The sequence below is a fragment of the Onthophagus taurus genome, chromosome 1, assembly GCF_036711975.1.
Source record: "Onthophagus taurus isolate NC chromosome 1, IU_Otau_3.0, whole genome shotgun sequence".
In the NCBI taxonomy this organism is placed as follows: domain Eukaryota; kingdom Metazoa; phylum Arthropoda; class Insecta; order Coleoptera; family Scarabaeidae; genus Onthophagus; species Onthophagus taurus.
This window is the reverse complement of record NC_091966.1, coordinates 12,484,140-12,500,818: the sequence shown is the minus strand read 5'-3', so window position 1 is coordinate 12,500,818 and position 16,679 is coordinate 12,484,140. Positions and strand designations below refer to the sequence as shown.

The window sequence follows — 16,679 nt, the reverse complement described above, 5'->3', positions numbered from 1 at the left end:
GTAGCAGCATCAAAGTTCTAATGGGTGTCTTTACTGGGCACTGCCGATTAAAGACACCTCAACTTTCTGGGCCTAGCCGACTATGTGCAGAGGACAAGGAGACGGTTGAGCACGTTTTATGCCACTACCCTGCTGTTAATCGTAGATTCTCAATTTTTGAGTCGCAGTTTATCGCCCCAAATAATGTTCAATAAGAGCATTGGACTGCACGGTGAAATTTGATAATTTTATCTATCGCGGTAAAATACATCTTTGAAGTCGCTGTACAAAGTTGGTTGGATACCCGATATATAATTTATGTAATGTAATGTAATCATCCACAATCATTTCATCGTCATCTAAAAATAAAATTTAAGAAAAGAATTTCTATGTTCATAGCTGCCAGCTAATTTTCTATCGCCAGTCGCAAGTATTTTCTCAGCTTTCCAATCGTTGAAGAAGTAGAAGCAGTAGTTGAAAAGAAAGTACAAGAAATCTGCTCCTGTTGCTCTTTATCAAACATTTGTTTCACGCCACCTGCTTATTTTAAACATCTTAATAAATGTTTCGTCATTCTTGTGCGTCATATCTTGCATTGCGCAGAAATCGAACAATCATCTGCCATTATTGCAAGGATATCTTGTATCTCGTACACATTATATAAATTACAAACATTAATATTACATATTTATACCAAACGCATGTTGGGTTTCAGTACCCTATTTTGTTGTTTAATGGCACTAATTCATAGATTACCCACTCCTTTCAAATCTCAAATTATTAACAAATATTTTCGAACATATATGCTTCAAGGCAGATTTTTCATGTAGCTTTAACCAGAATTGAATAGAGTATTTTCTTGCTTTCTTCTTCTTCTTAAAGTGCCATGCAGATTCCTGCGTAGGTTCATCGCTTTTCCTATCTGATGGTTCTATTATGTGCAGCATTCTGTTATGTTTTGTATCCTTTGCATCCAGTCCCACATCTCTAAGTTATGTTATCAGATGATTGTGTTTAACGTAGTCAAATGCCTTCTTATAGTCGATGAAGCCCATAAAGACTTCCTTTCTTTGATCTTGGCAATTTTGCACTTGTCTTTAGAGACTGAACATGGCTTTTCTGGTTACAAATCCGCTTTCAAATCCAAACTGACTGACTCCACTTGCTTCCTCACATTTTTGATAAAACCTTGTGTCTTGCTTTCTTAATTAATTATAAATATCTTATGTAGTTTTATACATTGTAATAAATGTAAATTATATGCTATCGTAATATTACATCTTATTTCAATATGAATTTGGGGCGCCAAAGATGGTTTGTAGTACGTTTCCGTCGTCCAAAAACGTGTTCATACTTGATACATTTTTTTGAAACATTAATGGCTCTATTAACATCTCCAAATAAAGTAATGTTTGCAAAATTGAAATAAGAAGTGATACCGAAATGTAGTGATAATAAAAGCTAAATAAAATAAATACAATTACCTGAACGTACTCTAAGATGATACTCAGTCGAACTCGAACTCCTATTCTCAAAATCAACCAATCAGGACAACGATACAACAAACCTAACCTCAATAAAAAGCGCCGCAGTAAACTGCACGTGTTCGTGTTTTATGATGGCGGAATCAGGTATGAAAAATATTTATTTTTTAATTAAAATCAACACAATTTTGTATTGATCCAAATCGTTTTCTTTGTAGAAACAATAGTCAAAGAGAAGAAGCATAAAAAATCGAAGGATAAACACCTTGGGGAAATCCAAAAATCGCAACATTTCCAGTTGGAAGCTTCAGATAAAATAGTTAAATTAGACACATCTAAATGGCCTTTACTATTAAAGGTACATTAATACATTTACACAAAATAAAAGCTTCATTTAGAAAAAAATCATATTTTAATGTGATCTCTTTTTATTGTTTCATAGAACTTTGATCATCTCAATGTGAGGACAAGCCATTATACCCCTTTACCCTATGGATCATCACCTTTAAAACGTGATATATCAGAATACATTAAATGTGGTTTTATTAACCTTGATAAACCAAGCAATCCCAGTAGTCATGAGGTGGTTGCATGGATCAAGAGGATTTTAAGAGTTGAAAAAACTGGACATTCAGGAACTTTGGATCCTAAAGTTACAGGTAATTATAAGTTTAGAGTAAAAAGATTTATAAAAATTTAATTATTTTGATATTAACAATAATATTTATTTGTGGATCCAAAATATACATTTTAAATGCTTACAGAGAGAGAAAAAAAGAACAAAGTACATTTATGGCACATTGAATACTTAATTAGCATTAAAATGTTCTTGTTTCATCTTTATATCTCAATTCGTTCTTGAGATACAAGTTTATAAATTCTATTTCTCAAATCTACAATAATCAAACATGCAGAGTTGGCTTTAAAAAATCATGACAACCATGTTTGGGGGAAATAAGATATTATTTATGGCACATTGAATACTTATAAAATTAGCTTTAAAATGTTCTTTGTTTCATCTTTATATCTCAATTCGTTCTTGAGATACAACTTTATAAATTCTATTTGTCAAATCTGCAATAATCAAACATGCAAAGTTGGGTTTAAAATGTCATGACAACCATGTTTGTGGGAAATAAGAAATTATTAATGGCACACTGAATAGTTATAAAATTAGCTTTAAAATGTTCTTTGTTTCATCTTTATATCTCAAGTCGTTCTTGAGATACAACTTTATAAATTCTATTTGTCAAATCTACAATAATCAAACATGCAGAGTTGGGTTTAAAAAATCATGACAACCATGTTTGTGGGAAATAAGAAATTATTTATGGCTCATTGAATACTCATAAAATTAGATTTAAAATGTTCTTTGTTTCATCTTTATATCTCAATTCGTTCTTGAGATACAACTTTATAAATTTTATTTGTCAAATCTACAATAATCAAACATGCAGAGTTGGGTTTAAAAAATCATAACTACCATGTTTGTGGGAAATAAGATATTATTTATGGCTCATTGAATACTCATAAAATTAGATTTAAAATGTTCTTTGTTTCATCTTTATATCTCAATTCGTTCTTGAGATACAACTGTTTAAATTCTATTCGTCAAATCTACAATAATCAAACATGCAGAGTTGGGTTTAAAAAATCATAACAACCATGTTTGTGAGAAATAAGATATTATTTATGGCACATTGAATACTCATAAAATTGGCTTTAAAATGTTCTTTGTTTCATCTTTATATCTCAATTGGTTCTTGAGATACAACTGTTTAATTTCTATTTGTCAAATCTACAATAATCAAACATGCAGAGTTATGTTTAAAAAATCATAACAACCATGTTTGTGGGAAATAAGAAATTATTTATGGCACATTGAATACTCATAAAATTAGCTTTAAAATGTTCTTTGTTTCATCTTTATATCTCAATTCGTTCTTGAGATACAACTGTTTTAATTCTATTCGTCAAATCTACAATAATCAAATATGCAGAGTTGGGTTTAAAAAATCATAACTACCATGTTTGTGGGAAATAAGATATTATTTATGGCTCATTGAATACTCATAAAATTAGATTTAAAATGTTCTTTGTTTCATCTTTATATCTCAATTCGTTCTTGAGATACAACTTTATAAATTCTATTTGTCAAATCTACAATAATCAAACATGCAGAGTTGGGTTTAAAAAATTATAACAACCATGTTTCTGGGAAATATGAAATTATTTATGGCACATTGAATACTCATAAAATTAGCTTTAAAATGTTCTTTGTTTCATCTTTATATCTCAATTCGTTCTTGAGATACAACTTTATAAATTCTATTCGTCAAATCTAAAGCACATTCTATGATTTGATGTTGTTACGACCAACGCCAATGCCACAAAATCCCTTTCAAAAAATTCATATTTAAGGAACCCCGAGTAAGAATTGAAACCTCTCAACAGCAGAAATTGCTTTATCAATGTTGCAAACTTGATCACAGGTAAAAGCGTAACCGTTAAAGGTAATTTATTGTAAAACTTGAGCGCGGTAAAATCTACACCTTTCTGTGACTTAGAGAGTTTGCAAAATTTAGGTTTTAGCTTATGACTATTGTGGGTTCTGTATCTGTGTATATCTCTGTGGAGAGTATATTAATTTTCCATTATAAGAGAATCGCCTTTCTTAAAGACGGGAGTTACCAATGCTAATTTTAAAGCAATTGGAAAAGTATTTTCTCTCATGCATTGGTTGATTAATTTTGTTAAAGGCGATTATATCACATCTTTTATCAGCTGTAATATTACAGCATTTAATCGTATACATCAACAGAAGAAGTATTTTTTAATTAATTAAAGAAAATATAGTTTAATTTATTGATTTTCAACAGGTTGTTTAATAGTATGTATCGACAGAGCAACACGTCTCGTAAAATCCCAACAATCGGCAGGAAAAGAATACGTTTCTGTCCTAAAACTTTTCTCAGCAATCGATGGCGGTGTTCCAAAAGTAGTTCAAGCACTCGAAAGACTTCGCGGCGCTTTATTCCAACGACCCCCATTAATATCCGCTGTAAAACGACAACTCAGAGTGCGTACAGTTTACGACAGCAAGTTGTTTGAATTTGATGAAACGAGAAATATGGGTAAGATCCATACCTATATAATTTTATAAAATTAAATATGTTCATTAACTTTAAAATTAATGTTTAGCTGTATTTTGGGTAAGTTGTGAAGCTGGATCTTATATCAGAACAATGTGTGTTCATTTGGGTATGATACTTGGTGTTGGTGGTCAAATGGTTGAGTTACGTCGAGTTCGTTCTGGTATTCAAACAGAATTAGACAACATGGCAACAATGCATGATATATTAGATGCTCAATGGTTATATGATAATCATAAAGATGAATCATATTTAAGACGTGTTATTAAACCTTTAGAAGGGTTACTTATAAATCACAAAAGAATTATTATGAAAGATAGTTCTGTTAATGCAGTTTGCTATGGTGCTAAAATCCTGTTACCGGGTATTTTACGGTATGACGATAATATCGAATTGAACCAAGAAATTGTTATTGTAACGACAAAAGGTGAAGCGGTCGCTTTAGCTGTAGCATTAATGACCACAGCCACAATTGCCAGTTGTGATCATGGAATTGTGGCGAAAATAAAAAGGGTAATAATGGAACGGGATACATATCCAAGAAAATGGGGTCTTGGACCAAAAGCTAAACAAAAGAAAATGTTAATAGCTAAAGGTCAATTGGATAAATATGGCAAACCAAATGAGAATACCCCAAAAGAATGGTTAAGTGGATATGTTAATTGGGCTGTACCTGAACAAAAAGAAACAAAAGTACCCAAACAAGAAATTGTAGATGATGAAGAAGAGGGTAGTAAAAAACGGAAGGTGAGTGCGACGGAAAATGAAAGTGGTGAAGTTGAAACTACACCAAAAGAAAAAAAGAAAAAGAAAAGGAAGACGGTTGAAGAAGTGAGTGAAGTAGCTGCTGAAGAAACTCCTGCTTCCAGTGAAGAACCGGTAAGATTCTTAAATAATTATTATCCCCATGATTTTGCTTTTCATTCTGGTTTTAGGTTGAAAAAGAGAAAAAGAAGAAGAAAAAGAAAGATAAAAAAAAGGATTTGGATGAATAATCTTGTTTTCTGATTTATTATTTTATCTTAAGCTGTAATAATGTTTCAAAATCAATCTAAAAGAAACAATGGAATAAGAATTAAAAACATTGTTTTTGTTTTTCTTGTAGGTTAATAATTTTATAAGGTATTTTTCTTATTAATTATGTAAAACATTGAAAAAAGTGTATATCTTTTTCACAATAAAAAAGATTATTCTTAAAAATTCAATTTTAACCTTTATAAGTCCTTTCAAAAGTTCTACTTAGCATATAAAGAAGTCAACATACTAAATTGCGCGAAAATCAACAATCCGTAAATGTCATATGGTTCTTATTTTACTGCATAAATCTTAATTTGCAAGTCATTTACGATCTTCTTCAAAATATTGCTCAACTGTGTAATAGTTTTTTTACATTATTCTTACAAAAAGGGGTTATCTATTTTACTGAAACTTTATAGGGGATGATCAAAAACGTAATTAATATTTTTAAACGTACTATAAAGGTACTAAATGCTGCCAAAGTGGACCTTATTAGCAAGTATAAAAAAATATATAAATCTTATTTTGGCCCATTTTATCGCTTTACCAAATTGCAACGAAATTGGTACAGCGATAAAATTTGGTATTCCTGACAAGAACGAAACACTCAGTCAATGTTATACAACACCATATACCATACACCATCCCATTTCTGCAACAGTCCATTAACCTTTGCTTCAGAGACTGACTTGGAAATTACACATTAGTTGCAAAACCAAAAAAGCAACGATTGTACTCACCCAATGTCGAAGGGCATATAGTCCCACATGGGTATTAAATCCGAAGGTTACAATGTGGATCTACACTTCTGTGATAAGACCCATGGTAGCTCATGGAGCCATAGTTTGGTGCTCAGCACTGAAACATGCATATAAGGCTAAATTGTTGCAACGGCTGGCCAGCCTGTCAATTACGGGCGCCATGAGTTCCACACCCAAGATGGAAACTATGCTGAACGTGCTGCAACTATATGTTTTTATCAGGGAGGTGGCCGTGATGGCGTTGCTTCGATTGCGATCAGTGGATAATGTCTACTGCTCAGGCCAAAATAACTGCTATAAATATAGCGACTAATGTGATCATTGACTTCAAAAAAGTTGGCAGAAACGTTGTAATCTGCATGATAGCTGCCAGGCTATGTTGGCGCATAGTAGCCATCTTTAGTGAAGTCCCCAAAAAAAGTCTAATATTACCATTTAAGTATTATGTATAATAATAATGTTTATTGCCTCAAAAACAAGTATTTCCATAAATATATACATTCATAACAAATATAGACATCAAGGCAAACAGATCAATTTATCGCAATAAGCGATATCTTCCAAGAGACCCAACTGGTAACAGTGTATATGTAATTTTAATTAAATAATTATGGCTACCAAAAAAGTAATGCTAAATGATGTGCTAATAGGACCGAGCGAATGAGCATATTTGAGTTATGTAACGAATCGACATTCAGTTATTATTACAAGGAAATAGACACAAAAAAATGCAGTAAAAGATACATGAAAGGCAGACTAGAGAAGAAAACAAACACGTATAGGTCAAGAAGAAGATAGTTGAAGAGATAGCAGATGGCGCCTCAAGGCATTTTTAAAACTTATTAAACTAGCTGCATTGCGCACAACAGCGGGCAAATCGTTCCACAACGCAATCAACTGCACTGTAAAAGATTTGTGGTAGATTTCAGTACTATGGACTGGAAACACGAGTGTAGAGTCCGACATTGATCGAGTGGGCAAGTCATGTGATTCTAAAAAAGTGACAGGCATCGGACAAATAAGCAGGAGTGAGGGTACAACATAGTAAGCATACAAAATGATCTAATACTGTGGCAAGTCATCATCTGCAGGTTGTTACGACATGGAGTAATCTGCTAAAACGTTCCTAAATCAAAAATGTACCGTATACAATTGTTCTGAAGTCTTTCCAAATTGCCCCGAAGGGCTGCGGACAAATCGGGATACGCAGCATCGGCATAATCAATGTATGGGAAAATGAGAGAATAACAAAGATTACGACGTACAACAGGAGAAAGGTACCAGCGAAGTATGGAAACAGAAGTAAACCCTCTTACAGACTCCCTGAACTTGTGATTCGAAACCAGAATAAAGCCTCAGTTGCAGGGTAGTTAAGGAATTAAATTGTGCCAGCAAAGGGCGAGTGCCAAATGCAATGGCTTGCGTTTTATCTGGATTCAGGTTAAGTCCATGACGTCTAGACCAGTCAAGCACGCTAGAGAGATCGTTGTTAAGATGCAACAACGCATCTGGCAGGTTGTTAACAGTTGACGAAATATAAAGTTGAAGGTCATCTGCATACAAATGATAGTTACACGAGATACCATCACTAATACTATTTATGAAAATTGAGAAGAGCAAAGTACCCAGCACACTGCCCTGGGGAACTCCACATTTGATGCCAACAGGAGAAGAGTACAGATTCTACGCGGACACGTAAAGACCGATAGGAAAGGTAGGACTGGAACCAAGATACACAAAAAGAGGTAAAACCAATTGCAGAAAGCCTAGTTAACAGGAGGGCATGGTCCACAGAATCAAAGGCCTTACTAAAATAAAGCAAAGTAACACAATCGTTATCACACGCAGATCTAATATCATCAGTGCTGTAGTAGTACCATGCCCTTCACAAAAACCAGACTGGAACTTGTTAATCAGATTAAACACCTCAATATATTTCTGAATATAGCTTTTAACAACGTAGATAGAATAGAAATGGGTCGAAAGTCACCAACATGGGATGGAGATTTAATTTTTGGGATAGGAATAACATAGGCCAGCTAGACGGAAATATGGATTGTTCAAAAGAACAGTTGAAAATATGTGTTAGGGGAGTAATAACTATATCCAGAATGGGTAAGAGTAATCTGAGTCCAATACCATCTGCTCCAACACTAGTGGACTTGGAGTAAGTTAAAGCATCCCAGATCTCAGCATCTGTAACCAAGCTAAATGAAAAGGAAAGCACGTTGGTAGATGCAAGGATTTCATTAATAGTATTCTGCCTAGTTATATTACCAACCACCACAGGAGGATAAGCAAATATGTATATTATATGCCTAATATAATATACACATAAGAAGAGCTGGCGACCACACCTCTTTGTAGACGATTTGATGACGAGACGGTAAGTCATATTGTTTGTGACTGTCCCAACTCTCAACATCGCGTACTTAACAGAATTCATTTTTGGCGTACCATGACCCCAAATTTCGGACATAAAGAACACACTATTCTTTTCTATATTAACGTTCATTAAAACCATGACCTACATACATACATGGTTCATAACAGAAGTTAGAACTGTTATTGAATCTCATTTAAACTCCATGAAAATGAAAAAGCATTTTAGAATTGAGTTAGGCATCGAATTTTAATTAAAATTTGCCAAATATTCCATATAAATTCTAATCTTAACCTCAATGAATTTCTTAAATCAAGAACTTTTATTAAATTTTACTCTTTCCACTTAATTTTTTTAAAGGGGTTAAAAAACTTCAGATTTGTCCAACACATTAAAAAAAAATCTTTATAAAATAACTTTATTTACTTATTTTAAAATTAAAAATAATTGAAATCAAAATAATAAATGGAAAGAAACAACTACGTCGAATCATCATCATCAGATAACATAACAACTTCATCATCATCCGATAAACTATTTCCATTTTCCTCAACATTTTCATCCTCCTCCGACCATTCGTTTTCAGACTGTTGCAATGATGTATCCATATTTTCAATATCCGAATCGCTATCGGAACTTTTATCAATATAATTTAAAATTTCAGTTCCAACACCATCCACGTCATCGCTTTCATCATTTAAGTCATCTTTATTCACTTGGGACATTAATAAGCCCAACCTTCCTTGTAATTTATTTAATGGCATTTGCAGTATTAATCGCTTCTCTATACATTTTGACATTGGTTCTAAAAGTTCTGATAATTTTGGATTTGAAAGTAACACGCCCGAATGGATTTCTAATATGTGTTTAATCCAAATTGACGCTATCGAGCAAGAAAATGTTTTTCCATTAACAAATTCGTTTAATTCGTGTAGCAAAGAAATAACAGCGCTTATTGGCAATCTTTGAACCGTATTTCTAATAGTTTTTTCATCTTTTTTATTTAAAACTGTTTGTAAAATACTTTTATCCCGACTATGAATTCCTTGAATTAATAACTGCGATAAATTTGTTACTTTTGGTACTTTCTCATCTGACTTTGTTAACATTAAATTTTCTAATCGTTTTTCCATTGGAACTTCGCTCGTACCAGATCCACCCGATTTTCTTTTTAATGCTATACTTGATGGGGTCGCATGTGGTGTGATATAATGAACATCATTTCCTACTATTGGACGCTGAACGTTTGTGTTATTTTGATCGCTTTTACTGATTTTTGAAATGGTGTTTTCATTTCGGACGAGACATTGTATTTTTTCATTATGAGTTATTGTTACTGTTTCAAATGTGAGATGAGTATGAGAACCATAACAGATGGTTATAACGAAATCTTCTTGAAATTTTACACCTAATATTGGAACTGGGATTACTTGAGCTTTTTGTTCTTTTTGAACATTAGAATTTGATGCTATTTGAATGACCGTTTGAGGTTTTAATGGTGCTTTGCATCTTCTGAAAAGATAAATAAAATAAAATTGGATTAATAATAAATTTTAATCAAGAAAACTTTACCCATTTAAAATGTGTTGATAAAAATAAATTGAACCTCCTCTTGTGAGTGCAGCAAAATAAGTAGTTCCATTTCCACTTTGAAAAACAGCAACATTATCAACAACATCATCCATAAGAAATGTAGAAATAGCGTTTTGATCAGAATTTTGTTGATTCAAAGACCAACAGCTCAATAATCGATCACCTTTTGATCCTGTTATAAAATAATCCTCAGAATTCTGTTTTGGTTTGATATATTCCATAACAAACACATCACTGCTATGTCCTGTGTATGTTTTTAAAATCTCTTTACTTTTGATATCCCATAATTTTATACGTTTAAAGGCAGTTAATAATTTTCCACCTGGTATTAATTTAATTGCAGATATATTATTGGTTTCACATTTCCATTTGCTAAAAAATATGTTTTAAAACTTTTTTCTTTATATAAATAAGTTCCTCCTTACTCAATAACACTTAAATCTTGTATATTAAAAACATAAACACTTTGTTCTATTCCTGCATAGATCTTTGTGTCTAAATCCCATGACAAACAACTAATTACTTTATTAGTTTTACTATTTATGGTAAAAGCAATGCTAGATGTTGAAAGTGAGTATCCCAAAAGTAATCCGGTATTAGTACCCAAAATAACATATTGGGAACATGATGCCAAAGAGCTTCTTCTTTTCTTTTTTGAAGGAGATACATCCTATAAAAGATATAAGAATTCATATTTACGTTATTATTTTATATTTTTAAATTATATATACCTTTTTATGTGTTGTTTGAGTTTCAACAAATTGCAAACAGGTACAGGGACAAGATAAATGACAATTTGGTATGTATTCTTGCTCTAATTTATTGGATAACGTATTCCATATTTTTAACTTGCCGTCCACTGAGAGAGTGGCGAAATATTTCCCATCTTTCGAAAATTGAGATGCCATAATTTTAAATTTTCACAATAAACTACACGTTTTCGCACTTTTGAGGTTATGTCAAATTCCCACTCTGTCCAATATTCAACTACATCGTATAAAAGATGGAGTTGTATCATGTATTAACGTTCATGAAAAACACTAAATTTATTTTTGATGTTAATGTTTTTTTACAGATTTTTAAATTATCAAACATACTCTCTTTTTATTTTCATTTAATTGTTAAAATTAATTGTATCTTATTATTAATCAATTTATTTTCGTATTCTTTTTGACCCACTCCATATTTTTGTGACGTATATTATACAACGTACCTAACTTCACATCGTAAACTATCGCTAACCTCTACACGTGGTTTGAAAGAGTACGCCGTGATTTTTATCTTATTAAGTGAAATTGCGCCCCTTTTTTAGTTAATTTACCATGGGAAGACCTGGTAAGTATCATTCTTTAACATATCTAATACGTCTAAATTTTTTGTTGAATAAAAACATTGATATAAATAAACATGTTTTTGTGGTTATGAATACATAACCTTAAATGTTAGCGTGGTTGTCTTATATTTAATTTTTTTTTAGGATTTGGTGGTCGCGGTGGTTTTGGTGACCGCGGTGGTCGTGGTGGTTTTGGTGACCGCGGAGGTCGTGGAGGCGGGGGTCGCGGCGGTGGTGGCGGCAGATCAAGTTTTGGTCGTGGTGGCTTTGGTGACCGCGGAGGACGAGGAGGTGGTCGTCCCAGTTTTGGAAGGGGTGGTGGCGGTGGACGAGGTGGTGGTAGAGGAGGTGGACGCGGGGGTGGTAGAGGAGGCTTCAAAGGAGGTAAAACGGTCGTTATCGAACCCCATAGGCATGAAGGAGTTTTCATTGCTAGAGGGAAAGAAGATGCATTAGTTACTTTAAATCTTGTTCCTGGTTCTGATGTTTATGGTGAAAAAAGGATTTCTGTTGAAAATGAAGGTGATAAAGTTGAATACAGAGTGTGGAATCCATTTAGAAGTAAATTAGCTGCTGCAATATTAGGTGGTGTTGATAAAATTCATATGAGCCCAGGAACTAGAGTTTTATATTTAGGGGCTGCTTCAGGAACGACAGTTTCTCACGTTTCTGATATAGTTGGGCCTGAAGGGTTGGTGTTCGCAGTCGAATTCTCTCATAGATCCGGACGAGATTTATTAAATGTAGCTAAAAAACGCACCAACATCATTCCCATCATTGAAGATGCCAGACATCCACATAAATACCGGATGTTGGTTGGAATGGTGGATACAGTATTTGCTGACGTCGCCCAGCCAGATCAAGCTAGGATAGTGGCATTAAATTCACATCATTTTTTGAAGAATGGAGGACATTTCGTTATATCCATTAAAGCATCTTGTATAGATTCTACAGCGCAACCTGAGGCTGTGTTTGCATCTGAAGTTGGAAAATTAAAAGCGGAAAAAATGAAACCTCAAGAGCAAATCACATTGGAACCATATGAAAGGGATCATGCAGTTGTTGTTGGGGTTTATAAACCACCCGCAAAAAAAGGGGAATAAGTTGACTTTAGTGATTAATGTATGTTTTAAGTTCATAAATATAATGGTTTCATTTCGATTGCAATTTGTAATGTAAGAGAAATATAAAAGGATTTTTCATAATAAAGTTGTTTTATTGTAAATGACAAAATGAACATGAAAAAAAAAGGATAAATGAAAAATATTGAGGTTAAATCCTTCAGTACATCCTATGGATTAATTTTAATTTCAGATCAGAATCATCTTTTGTTGAATAACTGTTTTAAGTATTGAATTAATGAAATAAAAATACATTCAAAATGTATAACTAATAACAGTGTGTTATACAAATTGCGTATACCAATACTGTGATATTGGTTGCATACTTGCAATGAATTAATTAAAACGTTAAATGACGTCGAATTAATTAAAATAATTAACACACTGTACAGGTGTCCAAATTTCGATGGGTTTGCAGGGTATCTCAGTTATTATGAAAGATAGAAAGTTGCGGCTTTCGCGAACCTGAGCTACTTTTTTGTGAAACTTACAATGGCGCAAACCAAATTTTCGTAGCCCTCTTCGTTTTTGATATACAGGGAGTGTTTCAAAATTTATGATTTTCAGACACCTCCTGTATCTCGGCTATCAGTAAACGTAAAAACGGGTTCTAATAGATTTTTTCACGTAGAATCCAATGGTGCACGTAGAATTTTTCTAGTCATCACGGTTTTTGAGTTATAAAGAGCTGAGTATTTTAGAAATTGAGTATTCAGTATTTGAGTTGTGTTTATAACTCAAAAACCGTGATGATTAGAAAAATTCTACGTGCACCATTGGATTCCACGTGAAAAAATCTATTAGAACCCGTTTTTACTTTCTTACTAAGTTTCCGGATAGCCGAGATACAGGAGGTATCTGAAAATCGTAAATTTTAAACACTCCCTGTATATCAAAAACGAAGAGAGTTCTGAAAATTTGGTTTGTGCCATTGTAAGTTTCACAAAAAAGTAGCTCAGGTTCGCGAAAGCCGCAACTTTCTATCTTTCATAATAACTGAGATACCCTGCAAATCCATCGAAATTTGGACACCTGTACATGCTATAGATAAAAACTGCATAAAAGGAAAATATGAAAAGAAAGAGAAGAATAAAAATATATTTTCTAATTGTTTACATTAGTGCTATCACTTCACTCTTATTACACTCTCCGATGCAAGATACTTCTTATATTTCTTTTTAATGTTTGTTAGCTGCAATCAGAAGCCGCCTAAGACACAAAATTTTCGGCGAAGTTCGCCTGACACCTACCGACATAAAGGAACAAGACCTTAGAGCAATACTAAGGTTTATAAAGAATGTACATTTGCCCTAAACTTTTGGAAGGCTTATGTTACAATAGATCTTATAGGTCGCGGTGATGAGAGGGGCTGCTCCTCTCAGTCCGGCAGCTATAATAATGCTAATAAAGCTGCAATCAGTACAACAAATAGGAGGTTATTAAGAACTGAACTAACCATATAAGAAAAGCAGTATTTTAAGCAGTGTTGTTAAATACACAAGGGTATTTATTTTCAAGGGAAAATTCCATGGGTTGGGAATAAAATTTAAAAACAATACAAAGGTCACTAAAAAAGTAAACAAGTTTAATTCAAAAATAAAAGTTCTTTAATTTAATTATTTACACAAAAACTCATAAAAATAAAACAAGAAATGCTAAATAACATTAATTTTTGATCATAATAAATTGATATGATCTAAATTAAGACAGATTCGTCTGATAATACGTCTTCCATCGTTGACAATTGCTCGGCTTTTTTTCGGAATCTGCCATATTTTGGTTTGTGTCAAGGACAGTAGAATCTAACTAATTGGGTTTGTGTCACTTTTATATATATTTAATAACTTATAAATTATAAGTTATAATTATAACTTAAGTACGTTAATTTAGCGGCATTTGTTGTAGTCAACCGATTTCTCTTTTTACAGTGCAGCCAACTAAACAGGATATTTGCATGTTTTTTGATAGGAGAACTTGGGACAAGGTTTATATATAAGAGGTTGTCTAAGTTCCTATTCTGCAGTACTTTGATTTTAGTTTGTGGGCGAGGGGCAAGAGCAGGAGTGTTTCGTGACGTAAGCGATCACGGATTGCGCACGCAACCTTATGGCCATGTGGTGCTCCGTGCCTTTGTTTAATTTGAATTGCTTGGCGGTATTATTTTCCACATGTGACGTAATGCGCAGTATGATTGCGTACGAACCTAGACAACCTCTTATATATAAACCTTGAACTTGGGACTGATTGTATGTCGAAATCCCACCGTAAGATGGCGTTAATGTCTATACTGAAATAATTTAATTAAACTAACAATTTTATTATTAATAGTGGGAATGATGAGAGACAGCAATAACAATTATTACCAGTATCATTCTTTTAATTTAAAAAGTATAAATTCCAATTCGTTGTATTATTAAATTTGCCGCTAACTTCAACTTTTAAAAATTTATAAGTTGAAGCTTGTTCAGAATGACAGATGAAAACGTCATTTTAAAGAGATTTTTCGGTAAGAGTATAATAAAGTAATAATGGTATGATTAAATAATTAGATTATAATTGACATTATAGCTTTGTTTCAGCTAACGTTACAACTGGTTGGAAGCTCGTCAGAGGCAATCTCACATGTAATATGATGCAGTGATATTCAAATGTGCGGCATTATTTGACAGGTGTAATTGCCATACGTAATTGCATCTGAGGGAATCCTAACCAGTCGGAACTAAAGTCCCTAGATTTACAAAGGTTTTTGGAGCCACTATGTGGCTTTTCTTATCAAACATTGTGGATTTTTCTGTTTCTAGTTAACTCCCATTTGTGACAGAGTCTGTCACGACGACCTGAGTCAAAATAATTATAAAAGGTTTATGGAAAAATCGCTGAAATGGGACTAAAGATTTAACTTTTGTGCAATTTTTTGGTGTATATTTCAAATTTGTTCCCCCATTTTTAACTCTTTAACGGTTAGTGGCTTTTATAGAGACCACTTGTCAATAAGGTCAAATAGTTGCATTACCATAACTAAATCGTTTCTAAAAACGAAAAAATAATTTACCCGTTAAACGGTTTAACGAGTTATGACGCAATCGATGTTTTTTTCAAATGGCAATCCCCCATCTTTATTACGGAACACGAAAGAGAAGACTTTTTTCTGAATCTAGTACATTCAATATTAATGTTGGTTACATAAGAAAATTTTCGAGAAAAATTACTTTAAAGTTTAATTACTTCAAATTTATACAGGGTGTATCTGAATGACTGCAACAAACTTCAAGGAGTGATTCTTTAGTGAATTTTAAGGGCACTTTGATGTATGAACCATGGGCGAGTTCGGCTCCCCTAAGGAGCTACACCCCTCCAAAAATGGCGGAAAAGTTTAGTTTAATTTTTTTTCTCAAAAACCATAGACGCTATGAAAATGAAATTTGGGGAATATGTTTAACTTATAATAGGGCATGTTTTTGTACTTTCAACATACCCTTCTGAATTATTAAACTACTACTGTACTAGATTCAAAAAAAAATCTTCTTTCATATTCCGTAATAAAAATGGGATTGCCATTTGAAAAAAATATGAATGACGTCATAACTCGTTTAAAAATAGCGGACAAAATTTAAAGTCTACTACTATGTTTACTAGCAACTCTACTAGTATGGGATGTAATCACAAAGTCTCCTGATTTTTCAGCATATAATACGGTGGTGAGGGAAAAAAGTGCAGTTGCCATTTAAAAAAATAAACTTTTCGATATACGGAAATTTGACGCATATTTCTGACCAGCCGGTATAACTTTAAAAAAAAATTTTCAATGATTCTGTAAGCTATCGATTATTAATAATTGTTGTTAAATTAAAGTGTA

At 32.9% G+C, this 16,679-nt stretch overlaps 3 protein-coding genes across 3 annotated transcripts; 2 read left to right on the top strand and 1 right to left on the bottom strand.

The window, feature by feature from the left end:
- Nucleotides 1-1,510: 1,510 nt before the first annotated feature.
- LOC111422550 (dyskerin pseudouridine synthase 1 Nop60B) lies at nt 1,511-5,815 on the top strand. The gene is made up of 6 exons (XM_023055752.2): nt 1,511-1,610; nt 1,682-1,821; nt 1,906-2,122; nt 4,343-4,597; nt 4,665-5,494; nt 5,551-5,815. Exons 1-6 carry the CDS (start codon nt 1,595-1,597, stop codon nt 5,608-5,610), a joined length of 1,518 nt encoding a protein of 505 aa, XP_022911520.1. The 5' UTR covers nt 1,511-1,594; the 3' UTR covers nt 5,611-5,815.
- Nucleotides 5,816-9,178: 3,363 nt separating this feature from the next.
- On the bottom strand, nt 9,179-11,380 carry LOC111413802 (WD repeat-containing protein 43). The gene is made up of 4 exons (XM_023044910.2): nt 11,101-11,380; nt 10,795-11,039; nt 10,349-10,741; nt 9,179-10,288 (listed from the first exon to the last, which is right to left on the bottom strand). The coding sequence occupies exons 1-4, from the start codon at nt 11,275-11,277 to the stop codon at nt 9,256-9,258; spliced, it is 1,848 nt and encodes a 615-aa protein (XP_022900678.2). The 5' UTR covers nt 11,278-11,380; the 3' UTR covers nt 9,179-9,255.
- A 210-nt stretch (nt 11,381-11,590) lies between these two features.
- LOC111413776 (rRNA 2'-O-methyltransferase fibrillarin) lies at nt 11,591-12,911 on the top strand. The gene is made up of 2 exons (XM_023044879.2): nt 11,591-11,704; nt 11,847-12,911. The coding sequence occupies exons 1-2, from the start codon at nt 11,692-11,694 to the stop codon at nt 12,803-12,805; spliced, it is 972 nt and encodes a 323-aa protein (XP_022900647.2). The 5' UTR covers nt 11,591-11,691; the 3' UTR covers nt 12,806-12,911.
- The last annotated feature ends 3,768 nt before the right edge of the window (nt 12,912-16,679 follow it).